Source organism: Passer domesticus, chromosome 1 (genome assembly GCF_036417665.1).
Source record: "Passer domesticus isolate bPasDom1 chromosome 1, bPasDom1.hap1, whole genome shotgun sequence".
Lineage (NCBI taxonomy): Eukaryota > Metazoa > Chordata > Aves > Passeriformes > Passeridae > Passer > Passer domesticus.
Window position 1 is genome coordinate 21,270,741 of NC_087474.1, and position 16,732 is coordinate 21,287,472.

Below are 16,732 nucleotides of genomic sequence, written 5' to 3' on the forward strand. Positions count from 1 at the left end.
TAAATATTACCTAGATGACAGAACATTTGGATTTGTTCTAGGAAGACTCTTTGATTTCTTTTTTCAGCTTTGGTTTTAATATATTATTGGAAAACCTTTTTTCTTGAACCAAAAGTAACATTGTCTTACATATTCATCCATTTGACTGTAAATTGCAGACAGTGAGGTTGAGGGAATGGAGTGCTATGTGACTGGCCTGGCAAGGGACAAATGAATAATGACAGAGGGCACATGAAGGGAGAGTTAAGAGCTAAACATATAGGGAGCAACCACTGCTTTTCAAGAAGGTGAAGCCTAAAAGCTTTAAAGAGGACTTTACAGCTGTCCTGTTTTAGAGTCTAGTTCCCTGAAGTACTGGATGTTTGGGCTGATACACGCTTTATGAAGAAACACACAGATTTGACAGACTATAGATAGTTCTGATGAAATGGCTAAGCTTTCATCAGGCACTAGGCAGCATGATGAATCTTGCTGGTTGGTGGTGCACCAGTTCCTCAAGCAACTTCCTGGCATTCTAATCCCCATCTGAGAGTGTTTATGCAAAATTATCAGGATGGCTGAGAGCCAGAGACCCATCTTAAGCTCCCTGAGCAGATTATTTGTGGACAGCCCAGCCCTCCTTGTTTCCAGCTCAGTGCTGACAGGCATATATCTTGGGGTCCAAAAGGCTGAGAGTAAACAAAAACTTCTGCTCTTAGTCTTCCAGCACTTATTTTTCTTTCACAGATGTTATCTGACGTTTTTAAAAAATCCCATACTTGAAGAACAGCTGATGTGACAGTGGTGAGAGATGCTCACTACAGATTTCCAGTATTCTTCACAGAAAGAAATCACAAACCTTGTATGGTCTGTTTCCACCAAGTGTTTTTCCATGCCTCTCTATCATATCTTTGCCACTAACTGGATTCTTTCATCTTATCTGGACAAAAAAGAACTTGTCATCTCTTTAGATGGTGGTTTTCACCCATTTGCTTTGTCATAATCTATTGGCAAAAGCTAAACCTTTCTCCAGAAAGCACTTCTGTCATGCATTTATAATTTTCTTGACCTCTGCAAGTTGAGGATTCTTTGCCTCCAGCCCTGTTTTCTCAGAAGCAGATGCATGTTGGCCAGTGTACAGCTCTGTGCAGTGCCTAGACTGCTCCCTATACCTGAGCTGCAGAAAGCAGTATTTGATTTTACAATGTTTGGTCAGCCTTCAGTTCATCCTACTGATGCATATTGATCTTCTGGCCCTGCTATAGTGAGTGAAACAACAGCATGAGATGATGGCAGTGATTGGGATGTTGATCTTTAGGTGCTGGTGGACAGTTAAGTAGGCTTAGATGCTGAAAGAGAAGCAGCAGTTTAAAAATGATGGAGATATCAAAACCTTTCTTCAAATATACTTTGCAAAAACAGCACCATGTAAAATTTAGCATTGCATGGTGTTGATACAGTAGTTCTAAATTACACAGATGAATGCAGCCACCTCTGGACCAAGGGGCAAATGAATGCAGCAGTTTGGTTTCAGTTCTGGCTCTCAAAGCTTCCAATTTGGGCACCTGGCTGAATACCCCAGAGCCCCTTCCCTGCTAGCAAACATTTTTTCCCCCAGTGGGGAAGAAGGAAGGCATTTCTGCCACAGAGTACAGAAGCATCAATCTAAATGGGGAGTTGTAAGATTAGATGTGCCCTGCTGGCTCCTAGAGAGCACAGTGAACTCAGAGACAACTGTTTTTGCAGAGGATGCTGTTGACACTTCCTAGTTTATGTCTTCTCCTTCATTTTCCTTATGTTTAGTGTAAAATCAGGCAATAAAACAATATAATAAAGGCAAAGAATTTTTCTCTCTCCAACAGCAATTACCTGGTTTATAGATATGTGAAGTGATTAAAAAAATTGTGAAAATAAATATAAAACAGTTTCCTCATCAAATATTTCAGAGACTGGTTCTCTCATTTGAGAAAATAATACAGCCTTTAAAAGGTACAAAACAAACAGATCAGCCCCCACACATCTGTGTATACATGTCCAAGTAGAGAACTATAAAATATATTATACATATATTTTATAGCTCAGAGCTATTCCAGTACATGTCTGTGGATTACATTGCAACAGGATGAATCAAATAGGAAAATGTTGACCTCACTAAATGGATTCTAGTTTTGTGTCTGTATTTGTACACAACAGAACATTTTTGTATTAATCAGAAACCAAAAAGGCTGTCACTCATAAATAGGTATCTATCTGATAAATAGCAGAGGGCAAATTATGCTGTTTTGGTAAGCAAAAATAACATTTTCAATCTCTTATCACTATTACACTATTTTAAGTATACTTTTATTCTCCATTTACATACCAACTTCATGAAAAGTTAATAAATGGAGTAAGAGGCACTGTATCTGGTGTGTAATCTCTAATCCCTTCTGTTTATATTCTTTTCACACAGAGATTGAAAGATTTAAAACAAAGGGAATTTGCTCGAAATGTGGCTTCAAAGTCATGGAAAGATGAGAAGAAACAGGAAAAAGCACTCAAGCGACTCCACCAGCTTGCAGAGTTACGGAAGCAGTCAGAATGGCAAGTTTTAAAAAAATACATGAGGTTTTAATGCCCTCTTTCCTCCCTTCCAGAAGAAATTATAATATTTTTACTCCTACACAAGTAACGTACAGAGATTGTGTGTACTGTAACTTGTTTTCAGCTGTCTTCAACTCCAAATGATCCTGTTCTGCAAACCATACATTGAAAACTTCTACCTTAATTACGTGCTTTTTGAAAGTTTGTCATTTTCTCTCCTGTAGATAGTTACTCTCATGTCTTCTAAATGGAGCGCTTTGAAGACGCTTTTATAATATCACCATTTTACCCTATCCAAACTGATCTGAACAGATTAGTATGACTGTCTTAACATTTTATCATAAGTTAATAGGAGAGGATAAACCCTTTGTGAATAATTTTTACTACTTTTAAGGTTTACTACTTTTCAGTTTCTCTGTAGAATGATTTGAATGAAAAATAAGTAATTAACTGAATTAAGTTTGTCTAATACTGTCAGATCTACTAATTATTATGAAGACAGAGGACAAAGATTGTAGTAGTAAACCTTTAAATTTGAGAAATCTCCTTTGTTTAATGACACTGAATGGTTCAGTTAGAATAGATTGCCATCAGACCAATTGTTTATATTAATGTATGACCAAAATGAGCTAATCAGATAAATAAACTGGCATTGTTTTAAATTCATCTGAAGACTACTGTACCCTGGAAATAATAGCATTCAGAGTTTATTACAAACTCATTTTGGCCTATGTAATTGCTTTTGAGCAATCTGCTGAAATATAACAGTTTAGTGCTAATACATCACTTTTATGAGTGCGACTCCATTTTCATACAAATCTGCTGAAACAAATGTAACTGCCTGTGGGAAGCTTCCTTTATGCCCACGCACTTGAAGATGTAGCCTCAGATAGAGCAATAACATCAGTGACAATAGTAAAGCCAGAAGAAATCTGGGAGGGAAAGAGCAGGTTTTCTTTTAGAAAGAGCCAGGAGTCCATAACATTTTGCACAGAGTGTGGAAGGAAAGAGCTTGCTATTCCTCCCTGCAACCACTAACAGGCTCAGGGGAGGCTGAGTGCCGGGATTTTGGTGGAGGGGTAGCACCCCCAATTGCTCAGGAAAGACAGAATGTCAGCCTTTGTAGAGCAGAAGTCCACACTCATATAATTGTTACCATCCCTGAGTACTGTCTCTCTGGTTCTAACACAGTACCTTACAACAAGCTAATTCAATTTGAGAAGAAAATTATTGTTAATCTTAGGGACAGAAAAATTTTATTTTGCTATTCCAAGATTTTAAAAATTATTTCTTTATATGCCTTCTCCAAGAGATAATTATTCCTGATGTACAAATAGGGGTTAATTTGTATCTCCTGATGCCAAATTTCTGGCAAAGGCAAATATATTCTCTGAAATGCATGCATATTCTCACATTATGGGTTGACCCTACTCCAGGGAATCTTTCTGTTTTTCCTGTTGCTGAAGATCAAGGTATTTTTACAGCATTTATAAAACATGACTGCCAATTATAGACAGCTTATATGTAGATCTGAAAGTTTTAATTTCTTTACATTTAATTAAAATGTTTTATAATTTTTATCAAACTCTTTATTTAATCTGGTTCTAGTTTATTTTTTTCTTGTTAGAGTACCACAGCACACTAACAACACAAAAATAAACTAGACACTGATAGCAAATGTAGATAATTAGTCTAATGAAATGTGTGTTTAAAATATATATTGGAAAAACACTTTCATGGTGGCCATATATGTCACATTTTTAATGGAAAATGGCTACAGTCATTTCAGTCTCAGTTATCTGTTTCAAAAAATCAGTGGTTTGCCATTTTTACTAAGGTCCTAGAATAGGTAATTTTTTTCTTTAATTACAAGAAAACTAAATAATATTTGAAATCTGAGACATTTTGAAAAGAGAAATAATGTAATCAATGGAAATAAGACACAGAAAATGTGGCAAAGTCAAATCATGGTTGATAATGAAACCAGTGAAGTTGTGATTTTCTTCACCCTTAATGTTTGCTGACAGTTTTAGTATTAATATCTCTTTGAATATTTTGCAAAATCATTTATTGTGTAATAAAATAAGAATCTAGTCTTTAAAAAGTCAGACAAATACATTCTTCCCTAAGTGAGCAGAATGTTTTTCTTTTTCTTCTAGAGTTTGATTTTGCAGATGTTCCAGGTGGAAGCATCTCTTTTTGAACATAGCACAATTTCCTTTGCAGAGGCCTTTCAGAAAAGCAAGACTTACCACAGACTAGGTTCTCCTAAATATAAATTTGGAGTAAAACCAATATTTGTTCTGCTTGTACATGGGCATAACTAAAAAAGAACATCCATGTGCTGACATAAAAACATGTAATTGTCTATGTGTAAAGATTGTATTGCCCATACAAAATTCCAAACTGATGATAAACTGAACTTTGTTGAAACTTAGCTTTACCTTGTAAAAAATTGAGTGACACCCTCCTTCACCAGACAGACATTGTCAAATCCAAGCTCTGTCATAACTTGGTTACTTAATGCAGATTTCTTTTTTCCTTTATTTTTTTTACCTTAAAGCATCACTGGGAGTGGACCATTGCTTAAAGCCCCCCGATTAGTCCTGGAAAAGCAGCAATCACCAGATGGTATTTTCCTGTACAAGGGCAGCAAGTTCACAGCTAATTCTCAAAGAACCATCACAAGTGAAGGACAAGGCTTCTCCAAAAGCATACTAGAGAAACAGCAACTTATTATAAGCAGGCACCACCCCCCAGCTGAAAGACACCATGCACTTGGAAATCACGTCTCACAAATGTTCCCATACAGCAACAATACCTCTCAAAGGGCAGGAGTGTCATTTTCGTTCTCTAAAAAGGTCCCTTTGAAGCTTGAGTCCTCAGCATCTGTCTTCAGTGAAAACTGTGAGGAAGGAAATGATTATAGTGAGTCCCCCAAACATAAAAAAAAGCAAACTATTGAGGGCTGTCATTCTGTCACACTTTTGGAGGAGCAACTGAAAGCAAGTTTGGATAAAGAGTCACCTATTACACAAGACCAAATGGATTTGGATAACAGTGCATCAAGTCATGTAGCTACAAAACCTAAAATGCTAAAGGAAAATGATAAAAGTAATGATAAGGAATCAGAAGAAAAATTCAGAGATAATCCTTCATTTTCTCAAGTCAAAATACCACTTCCAAATTCTTCTGCTTCACTGAGAGAAACAGAGAAAGAGAGCAAACTGAATGAATCTGAGCAATTCTCAGAAACTCCCATCTCATCTCCATGCCAAGCTACCAATTTTTGTACACAGCTGAACACCTACAAGCCCAGTAATGCCCACCTGCCTGCCCAGTTGTCTGAGCTCCCACGACAGCCAGCACCCGAGCTGACCTGTTCAAGCAACATTAATGAGAGTCCTGGAGTGATAAAAAGAGAAAGATCTTTGGAGATTACCAAAACCACAGATGGAAATATGGAAACACTTGAAAAGGAGACCATGGTTAAAGAAGTTAAGCCCCAGGCATTGCCTTTCCTCCATGTAGTGAGCAAAGATGGCACCACTGCTCTGCAGTGGCCCACAGAATTACTTTTGTTTACAAAAACTGAGCCCTGTATTTCATATGGCTGTAATCCATTGTATTTTGACTTCAGACTCTCTTTAAATCACAGGGAGGGTAAACAGAATGAAATAAACAAAGCAAGCTGTAAAGAGCTCTCTAAAAATAAGACTGCAGATGAATATGAACCCTCAGGTTTAATAAAACACAAGCAAATGTCAAATGAACAAGATAATCAGTTGTTGAAACCAAAGAAGATGAAAGGTTCCCTAAATCCAAGAAAGGCCAAGCAAAAAGCTGAGTCAGACATAGGGAAAGAAATGAATGAAAATGGTCAGAAATGCATTGCAGACTATTTGAATGAAAATATACCCAAAGTGCCTGCTTACCTTGATGTCTCACAAAAGGATTATGTGACAGAAAAAAGTCTTTATACAACATCACTGAGGAGACCTTTAAAGAATCATTTCCATGACTGTGAAAGAAAAACTCAGAATATTAGAAACGAAAGCATTTCCTTTTCTGCTTTTATGTCTCGGATTAAAAGCTCTAACTCTGAAAAATGTCATTTAATTTATTCTGAAGAAAAATATGAGAACAAAAATTACTCCAGAACCCTTCAAGATGTGGTCAGCTGCAGCAGTGACATAAGTGACAGTGGAAAAGATTCGAATGGAAGTTTCTTTAGTTGTAAATCCAGTTCAAACATCAGGTATTCAGATAATGAAGGATGTGGAAGTTACACAAGATGTTGGAGGCTCCCATCTCCTCAAAACTCCTCATCTGGCAGACATTCCAGCTATTCTGACACTTCAGTTAGCAGTACGAGTAGCTACATGAGCTACATGAATCCCACATCAAACAATCACAGAATAAATAATTTGCTTTGTTGTTGTAAAAGAAAAAGCAAAAGAGATGAAAGGCACAAACACAGAAAGCACAAGTGTATTTTCACTTCAGATGATACAGATGAGGACTATCTTTGTCATAGCAGAAGTCACAGAACTAGAAGCTGTATTCAGAGTGGCACAATTAAATATCGAAGATGTTCAAGACATAAACTTTTACAAATCAGTGACAGGTCTAAACACAGCAGATGTAGACATCAGCATTTTGGCAAAGTGTTTAGCAGGAGTAGAAGCTGCCACAAACACAAAAGTGGTTCCACTAGTGATTCAAGAAGCAGTGAAAGATCATCTAGAAGCAGAATATCAAGATGCAGCAGTTCAGGATCTGTCTCAAAAGAGACTGACAACTGTGACAACAAAACAAAAGAGGATGGTGAGAGAGGTTCTAATGCTGAACCAGGAAAAGCTGAAACTACACATTCCAACTCTCTGAATGTGAGCAGTCAGCGTAAAAACTTTGCCACCTGCTCTTCCAAAAACCTGGCAAAATACATCTGTGGAAAAAGAAAGTCAATGACAGCCAAGTTGCTTTTAGAAAGAGTGCAGTCTAAGAAAACCCAGGAACAAATGCATGATCCAGAGAGATTTTCAGTCAGTACTGGGATAGAATTAAAGGATCACTCACAAAGTCACTTTGCTCTTCAGTTTTCATCATCAGGAGATGACACTGCGATGTTACCTTTGCCAGAGAAAGTGCTAAGCAAAGGTAAAAATTATATGAGACATAATGAAATCAGTTTGTTGAAAAACAGTGTGAAGAAAAACAATACTGGAGCATCAGAGACAACAAATGTTACTCTTTCACCTGGAACTGATTATGATCATTGTGCTCTTAAAGACATAATTCAAATTGAAACAGGCTATCCGAGTCCAAGCATACAAAGGAACACAGCAATAAAGGAACAAACCAATTTCTTCATTAGTGAAGTGCAGCCCTTTCTACAAAGCTGTGATCCAGTACCAAATGATTTCCCTGGTGCTTTTCCCTCGAATAGATATTCTGTTGCTAATTCAACAGAGACCAAAGAAGAACTACATGACGTAAACATGGACTTTAACCGGGCAGAAGGCAGTTCAGACTCTTTTTGTGACAATGCTATGCAGAAGTATGGTGATACACTACATGACCTGGAAGTGTACAGTAAATCCACCTCCCCTCCTTTAACACAGCAGCCTATCACATTTACACCAGAAGAAGTAGACAAATACAGGCTACTGCAGCTGCAAGCCCAGCAGCACATGCAGAAACAACTTCTGGCAAAACATCTGAAAGTTTTGCCTGCCCCAGGACCAGCTGCCTTCTCTGCAACACCAGCAGTTCCTGCCCTCCCTGTTCAGCAGCAGGCTACTGTCACCACCATCCACCACACACTGCTGCAACACTTTGCTGTCTCAGCATCTGTGCACCCCCACGGCAGCCATCTCTCCCTGGCACCCCTCCACCCCCTCTCTCAGGCACATTTTGCCCCCATATCACTTTCCCCGTTAGCGCCAGCCCTTATTCCCTCCCACCCTGCCTTGCTGACGGGACACCCACTGCACTTGGTTTCTGCCACTCCCCTCCACCCTTCCCCACTGACCTTCCCTGCACTGCCACACGCTGCATATATCCCAGCCCTATTTACACCACACCTGAACACAGCCACCCCTTCTGCTGTACACCCAAATCACTTAGTGCATCCCTTATTCCAAGGACAAGAGCCACATCACTATTCTTGTTCTATCCAGACCCAACAGTTACCTACAGCAAAAGACATTTTCAGTGTTTCTAGCTACTTAAACTAGCCCAAATAATTTCATCATGGCTCCAACCCCAAATTAAAATAAAATAAAACATTCAGCATTCAATCACGTCTGAGGGGAAATCGACTGTTTTGCTTAGAGCACAACAGTAAAGATTTTAAAGTCCACAATCTGGCTGACAGCATATGAATGTCGATTTCATTCTTTTATCACTGAGGAAAAGCTGTTTTCAAGCATTTCGTGATGCTATCACAAGAAGGATGGGTGGCCAGTGTCATTCTACAGAATGTTTTAAAAGAATAGCTTAAAGTGAAGTCTATGACTGTCAGTAGGAAAGGGACCACAACACCCAGACAAAATGGGATCAATATTGACACTGATGGGGGATCCAAAGTAGCACAGTTTAAGGTTGAGCAAACTTGACACACCTCAAAGATTTGATTTTCTGAGTTTGTATATGAAACAGTGCCTGGTTTGGTTAAGGAATTTTAGACTGAGGAAAAATTAAGGTATCTGGGATCAGCAGGCCCCGGGGCTGTCTCCTGGCCAAAGTAAACTGGGGAGGCTCAGAGGGAGGGGTGATGAGTTGACACTAGACGATGAGGATCACAACAATATCTTGAAGATACTTTAGTGATTTCATCCCTGCATGTGTTGCTTGGACAGTGTAAAGGGACTGCAGTCAGGCCACAGGTACATAACAAAGCATTCCCTTAGCACCAGGAGCTCTGTGCTGGCAGAAGCAGGCTGCCTCTTTTCTCCCTGAGCCAAGCATCCAAGAAGGCTCACTGAGAAGCCAAGTTCTTTGGCACTGCCTCTGCATGGCTGGGTCACAGGGCATGTCAGAGAGAGCCGCACCAGCCCAGAATTGCCAAGCAGCCAGTGCTGGCTCTGAACCTCAGAGGTACTTGGCCAAAACTGCAACACCTTTTTCCCACCAAATAGAGCTCTGATGTGTGGAAGAGTCTTTCCCAAAGAATGTGTAAATATATTTCATCCCTTTCACAAACAACAGAAAAAATTGGCAGGTCCTATAAAATCATGCAGATATTCATAAAGATGTAGAAGTAAAATTCTGATCAAAAACTGGCTCTACAGGTTGAGACTTGGAGAAAAACTTGTTCAAGTACTCAGCATTTAAAAGTTTATTGAATCTAAACAAATATGTCAAGATTCTCGCATGGCTTCCCAAACTCTCAACAACTAAATTGAAATTATGAATCCACAATGTTTGAATGCATGTATCCAACCTTCAGAATAATGTGTGGCTGAAATTGTTTGTAATAACTTGTATCTGGAAATAGGTGAAGGCTTCAGCATCTCTTTGAATGCCATAGTTTGACATTTTTTATAATGCTTCTAACTGAACACAAGATATTTAGCATGAAATTAGTTCATAATTATGGCTAGAATGCAGGCATGCTTCCCCGAAAAAATTGGACCATGAAGTATCCAACACACAGTACCTGTTTGTTTGGATTAAAAGCATTTGAAATAATTTCAATTCATTTGCAATAAGGTAATGCACAAAATGTGTATTTCAGAATCAATATAAAACACATTGAAAATCTTTGGGAGGAATTTTGTTCCATTATATTCCGCTACCTGAAGAAACTGCAAAATTGAATTGCAATTAAGTAATGTCTTTAAAATACAACAGAACCAATTTTCTTAGTTTTAATCAAAATACATCAATCCATTGCAATAAAATGGAATTGTTTTAATTTCTGTCTTTCTGGAACTTCTTCAGCATAAACTGGTAATACGCCAAACTTTTCAAGTTACTTTACAAGTTGTGACTGCTAGTTTTGTATTTTCAAAGTAGCTTTAAACATTTGATGGTCTCGCTATTGAAAAAAAAAATCAGAAAAAAATTATGGAGACTATGCAGAAGCAAAACATTTTTATGTTGAAAAAAGTTGGTGGCACCAGCACCCTCATATTTTGGTTTGATTCCCAACTTACTCTTTAGTCTCATTAACAAAACGGATTCATGTCATTTTGGTGTTACTTATCTGTGTGTAAGTGGCATATAAATTATATTTATTTTTCTAATTCAATTTGTAGAGTAATTCTTTAATTAAAATTATTGCTTCAGTATTAAGTAAAAAATTTTATTTGGGAAAAATGTAGAATGAAAAGTTTCCAGAGTTTAACAATTCTTCCTTTCAATTTTGGCTGAAAATTTTCCCAAAATAAGATCTCAATTTAAACATAATTTCTGTACTTCTGATACTTTATTTTCTGAGAATCAAACATATTTCACTTACTCTGACTTAACACCTCTGAAAATTATTATGTGCTTGGATGGAGATCACTCACTCAGTGGACCACTTGGACACATTAGTCATAACTCTGTAGAAACATTCTGAATTGGACATCCAAAGTAGCAGGGCAAGCTGTGCCCCAGGAGGGGCTGACTGGGCTGTGTGGCCATCACCCACAGTCCAGGGATAATACCACCATAAAACATGCATTTCCAGCCCCACAAACTTTTAAATTTATGGGCCCAGTTTCATCTCTGTTGAAGTAAACCCAGCTGTAATCATTGTGCGTAAGTGTGCATTTGTACCCTAGGTAGGTAACACCAAAGGAAAAATATGGAACTGAAGGAATGATGGGCTAATCTCATCTTTAATGTGTGTACACATATTTTGTATTCCCACTTCTACCAGACAATGTTAATACTATAGAAATTTCTGTGGCAAGAAAGCTGACTAATTCAAACTTGACCATATCCTACTACATAGATCATATATGGAAAATAGATGTATTTGTTTCCCTTAATGTATGTACCATACAATGGGACTCCAGAATAAATGAAACCATAGGATTCCCATGAATCATTGTACATACCAACACAGTAGGGCAAATTGGCAATGAAGATTAATTTTAATTCTTGGAACAATGGGAATTAGAATTTTGAGATGTATTAATGGGGAGAAAAAGAGAGATTAAGAAATGAAAGAGCACAACAGAAAAACAGTAATCACTGATTACCAAACACAGGCAATGTCCAATACCATTCTTAGTGCACAGGAGGGATTTTCTTGGAGAAATGTAATAAAGCTATCAGCACAGCTGAAATTATATATTTTCTCTAATTGCTGCCATATTTTTTTCATCAGTAAAGTACTTTAAATATGTGTCATTATAATTATTAAAATATTATTGAACCTGATGTATGGAGCCGTGCTACAATTTTGATTTTATTTAAAGAGATTTTCAAAAGAGTTATAGTATCCTTATGGCAGTGATATATACACACCAATTTAATAATCTATTTTAGCCTGATTGTATATTCTTGATATATAATCTAAGGAAAGAGGTCATCCACACCTTAAAATTCCAATAAAAGAAATTTCCAGAGTCACACCATAATAAACTTTTTTGTTGTTGTTTTTGGACTTTTTTTTTTAATCTGATGCATTTCTGGAATACATTCAACATGTATATTTATTGTGCAAATTTGCATAAAAATGCCATTTGATCAGATTGATTTTAAAATGTCAAGTTTATATTTAAAACTGAATAGTATAATATGTAAACTAGTAATTTTGTTTTGTATTCTCTGTATAAAGTGTTTTATATTATACAGTAGCTAAGTGAATTGCACTATTGTACATGCAATGGGACTTTTGTTTTAGCTTATTCAAGGAATCCCTGGGAATGTAGTTTAATGCAATAATATTTTTTTTCAATAAAAAGGCTTACTGGTATAAAGAGTGTCAGTCATGTATTTTTAATGTAAAGCATACCAAAAGGCAGCAACCTAATAAAATGCAGAATGAAGCAAACATATTCTGTATTTTAATCTCCAGAACTGAAATACACTTAATTCATTCCTGTGGTTATAATCTTGAAATTTCATAGAATGTTTCCTAAAGATTTTAGTATGTGTTACAAAAGTGGGTTGTTTAAATGGAACTGAAAATAAATATTCCTTACAAAAATTATTCTATCTATGTGTTTTTTCCAAGGATTTTAAATTAATAAATATCCTCCTGAGTGTTTTTATGCACTGATCAGTTTATTTATAATTACACATACAACTCATCTGTCAGGTTTCTGAAATAATTGTATGGCAGGTCCTTTGGTAAAGAATCTATCAGTGGGATCTACAAAGGTATCATTTATTCAGTCTTTAGTCATTCTTTAAATCTTCAAACAGTTGAGTATCACTTTATCCCACGTTTTCCATATTACCTTGTATTTTTCCAGTTAGTTTAGTGCATCCTTTTCCATCTACCTTTCATTTAAATTGTTTTCTGACACAAGGCTTTTGGCAAGCAGCTACTCAGCTTCAGTGCTCCCAGAACTGCTGCTGTACTATTTTCAAGGCTACTTATACCCCTCAGTAGATAGTCTCATAAGTGTCCTGTCTCCAGGTGAGCACAAAGACTGAAGGAAGGTAAAAACAAGTAAAAACAAGTGTCTGCATGTCTGTAGTAGATGAAACTTTAACTTTTGAGGTGAAATGTGACAGAGGTTATATTCTGTCCAGCCTATCTGCATAGCTGGAAATACCTTGGCCAATCTCTGGGACCAAAATAATCTACTGTGCAGTGACATGTCATGACTCAGTCATTCTGTAAAGTCTTGAAACCAATGCAAATCCAAGGAGACATAATTGACACAGTGTATCTAATTCCATTCAACTGCACTTTTGCTTCTAGTTATTTTATAATAAAAACAAAATTCATAATTAGAAAACCATATAAAAAGTGTGCGTGTCTGAAGGAAATCTCCTGCAAATTAATATCTATGACATTATTGTTAACTCTAGTAGGCTTCCAGTTGAGATCAGATCCCACCTGTTTGTTGCTGAGCAAATCTTGGTGCAAGCAGGGGAAAAAACAAAAACAGAAACAAAAACAGAAATCACCTACCTTGCTTTGACTGGGATATAACATGTGAATAAATGATGGTGTCCACACCTCACTCTTCCTGGTAAAGCTAGCTATAATGCCAAGAAAATTCTTCCTACACTCTGGTGGGAAGTATATAACCTTATTATGCAAAGTAAGCATCTTAATGTGTATTTTATACAAAAATATAAAGAATCACCGTGAATGCAGCTCATTACCTTTCTCTTTCTAGATAGTAGGCAAAATGTATGTGGAAATAACAGGAATCTGCAAGCCAGTGAACTGCACTGCTGCTGTGCTGAGTTTGGGGCATACTGTTGTGATGTGCTTGAATATTTCTCTCCCCCAGGGCTAAGGGGAATTAACTCATTAATATTTCAGGTTTTGAAAAGACTCTCATTCAGGACCACCAGGATGAGCTGTAAGTCCACACATTGCTTGTCTGTAGAGCATGTGGTAATGTTAACATATTTCTATTATTCTTCAATGAACACGTTATTTTATTTAATAGAAAACACAGGAGATGCCAAACTGCCAATTACAGAAATTAAAGACAGAAATAAATCTACAGTTACATTAATGGGCATTTAATTTAAACATCTACATCTTAACAGAGACCAATCTGTTTTGTGACAGTGTTTAAAAACCCTCTTGGCTAATATGGCAAGCACTAGATACACAACTGTCTTAAAAGAAGATGCAGCCCAAACTCGTTTTTTATGACCTAGCTATGAAACCCTCAAATTAAAGATAAGATTGAAAAGCTTGTTTGACTTCCATCAAAGGTATAAGCAGTTCTGCTTCCTCTACTCAAGTGCCCATCTGAAACTTATATTACGCAAAAAAATCAATATTTCATTCTTATGAACCAATAAAATTTTTAGACCAAATAAATTTGTCATTTGCAAATCAATATATTAAATATATTTATCAATTTTATATATAAAACTGTTTTGTGTACTCCAAGCTGTGTATGAGTAAAATCAGCACCATTAATAAATAAGTCATTGAGAAGGAATGAGATAATTAGTTTCAGACAGCCATAAACTAAACATTCCTATGTAAAGCAATATGTTCTATACAAAAATGGTTGAATTATAATTCACTTCCATCTTTTTTGCAAGTCACTTATGGACTATTTTCTTCCAGTCCCAGTGGAAAACCCTACCAAATTTATTAGAAATAGTTGTGTGTGTGTGTGTCTTGGGGACGTGGGTGTGTCACCTTAAGGCTGCACAGTTGCATGTAATACAAACTTGTACCCCTGACAGCTGAGAGGTAGAGCTGTGCAAACCTCAAGAACTTCAGCAAGGCCAAGTGAAGGTCTTGCACCTGGGTTGAGGTAACTCCAAGCACAAGGACAGGCTGGGTGGAGAATGGATCTAGAGCACCTGTGGGGAGAAGGACTCGGGGGTGTTGGTAGGTGAGAGGCTGGACATGAACCAGCAATGTGCACTGCAGCCCAGGAAGCCAAATATGTCCTGAGCTGCATCCAAAGCAGAGTGGGAAGCAGGGCAGGGGACGGACTCTGCCCCTATGCTCTGCTCTGCTCTGCTCTGCTCTGGTGAGAGAGACCCCACCTGGAACACGGCACCCAGCTCTGCAGTTCTCAGCAGAAGAACATGGACCTGTTACAAAAGGGATAGAATTTTGCATGTAAATCAAAGATGTACAAGCAGATGATATTAATCAATTGCCACATATTCTCACAGGTGAAATATGGTAGAGTTCTTGTAACAGGAGAGTTTTTTCTTTTGTCTCTCATGCTGAGAAAGTATATGTTGCTGAGTAAGTGCTTGTCTTTCAGCTGTACACAGGTAAAATGTTATGAACTGGAAATCCTATCTGCATCAGAGAAAGTCAAAACACTATAAATGCTTCCTTCTTGCTTGCACCAGGATTTCTCTGACAGTATTCTTGATAATGCACTCCATTTTCTAGTGAGTTTGCTTTCTTCAGAGAGGTGAAGCAGCCACTACAGGTTTGAAGGTGGAGATGCAGAGTCTGTACCACTCAAATGTCAACCCTGTTAATTTGGGTTTGAAATAAAGACAATGTAGATCCAGGGGTAGATAGCCAAATTTGATCCAGGGATTGGTAACCAAATTAACACTACATGTTTAGTTGTTCACTGAGACAAGTTCCCAGTTCTCATAGGAGTGGATTCTTCCTGTCTTAGCATGTAACGCCTGAACTACCTAGGAGTGTTTTCAGGACTACTTCTCTTGCTCTCTCTCCCTGAGATGCTTGAGAAACTGGCTGTGGAAAAAAACACTGACAATAATATGAGGTGACCCTTTTTAGTTTAATAGTAATTTCTTGAAAGATGTCTGTGACTTAAAGCACTTACTGCTTTTATTAATATCATTTGTAATTACAGTAATGAGATCTACTGCTGACATAAATTTAATCCCTAGCAATGAGCTTTCCCACCATGAGTCCCCCTCTATTAGCTCTGCTCTGTGACCACATATTTTCAAATGCTACATTCCCTGATTTTATTTCTCCTAAATGATGTGTAAGATAAACAGTTGCTATATGATTTTTACTGGAAATTAAATGGCTCAGGGTGACATTTAATAATGAATCTTATTATGGATTATGATCAGAGCTTATGAGTTCAAAATAACTTTGCCGTTCATTTCAATGTTTCCAGCCTCCACTAACTGCTCACAAGAGAGATCCCAAGATGCTCAGGGCCACTGAGGGTGCTGAAATGGGACAACAGAGGGAAAGAAATGAGCACAAGGGCTGCCTGCAAATAATAAAGAAAAAAGAGTGCAGTCTGAAAATCAATGTCAGATTTGTGACACCTGGAGAAAAGGGCATATTAATTCCAGGGAACCCCCAGGAAAGGTCAGACTCTGATAGATAAAGCTGAAGAGACTTCCAAGCTCAGACAAGACCTCAGAGAAGCAGCTGTAATTACTGAAGTCTATAAAATTAAGACAAACATTTCCAGTAATTTTTTTTACTCATAGTAGGTTGCAACTTTTGCAAAAAAAATTTTTTTCCATGTCTGCTCCCAGTCAAGTCCTAGGACAAACAGCATTGGATAAAGATGAAAAATTATGCATAACTATAAGCATTTCATAATGTACACTA

General features: G+C 37.3%; 1 protein-coding gene across 2 annotated transcripts in view; it reads left to right on the top strand.

Moving 5' to 3' along the window:
• ZNF804B (zinc finger protein 804B) overlaps positions 1-12,478 on the top strand; it is a 225,169-nt gene extending 212,691 nt beyond the window's left edge. For both annotated transcript variants that reach the window (XM_064409444.1, XM_064409452.1), the window contains exons 3-4: positions 2,432-2,562; positions 5,126-12,478. In XM_064409444.1, the coding sequence (XP_064265514.1) occupies positions 2,432-2,562; positions 5,126-8,801 (3,807 nt within the window). In that variant the 3' untranslated portion in view covers positions 8,802-12,478. The remainder of the gene's footprint in view (positions 1-2,431; positions 2,563-5,125) is intronic.
• Positions 12,479-16,732: the final 4,254 nt, after the last annotated feature.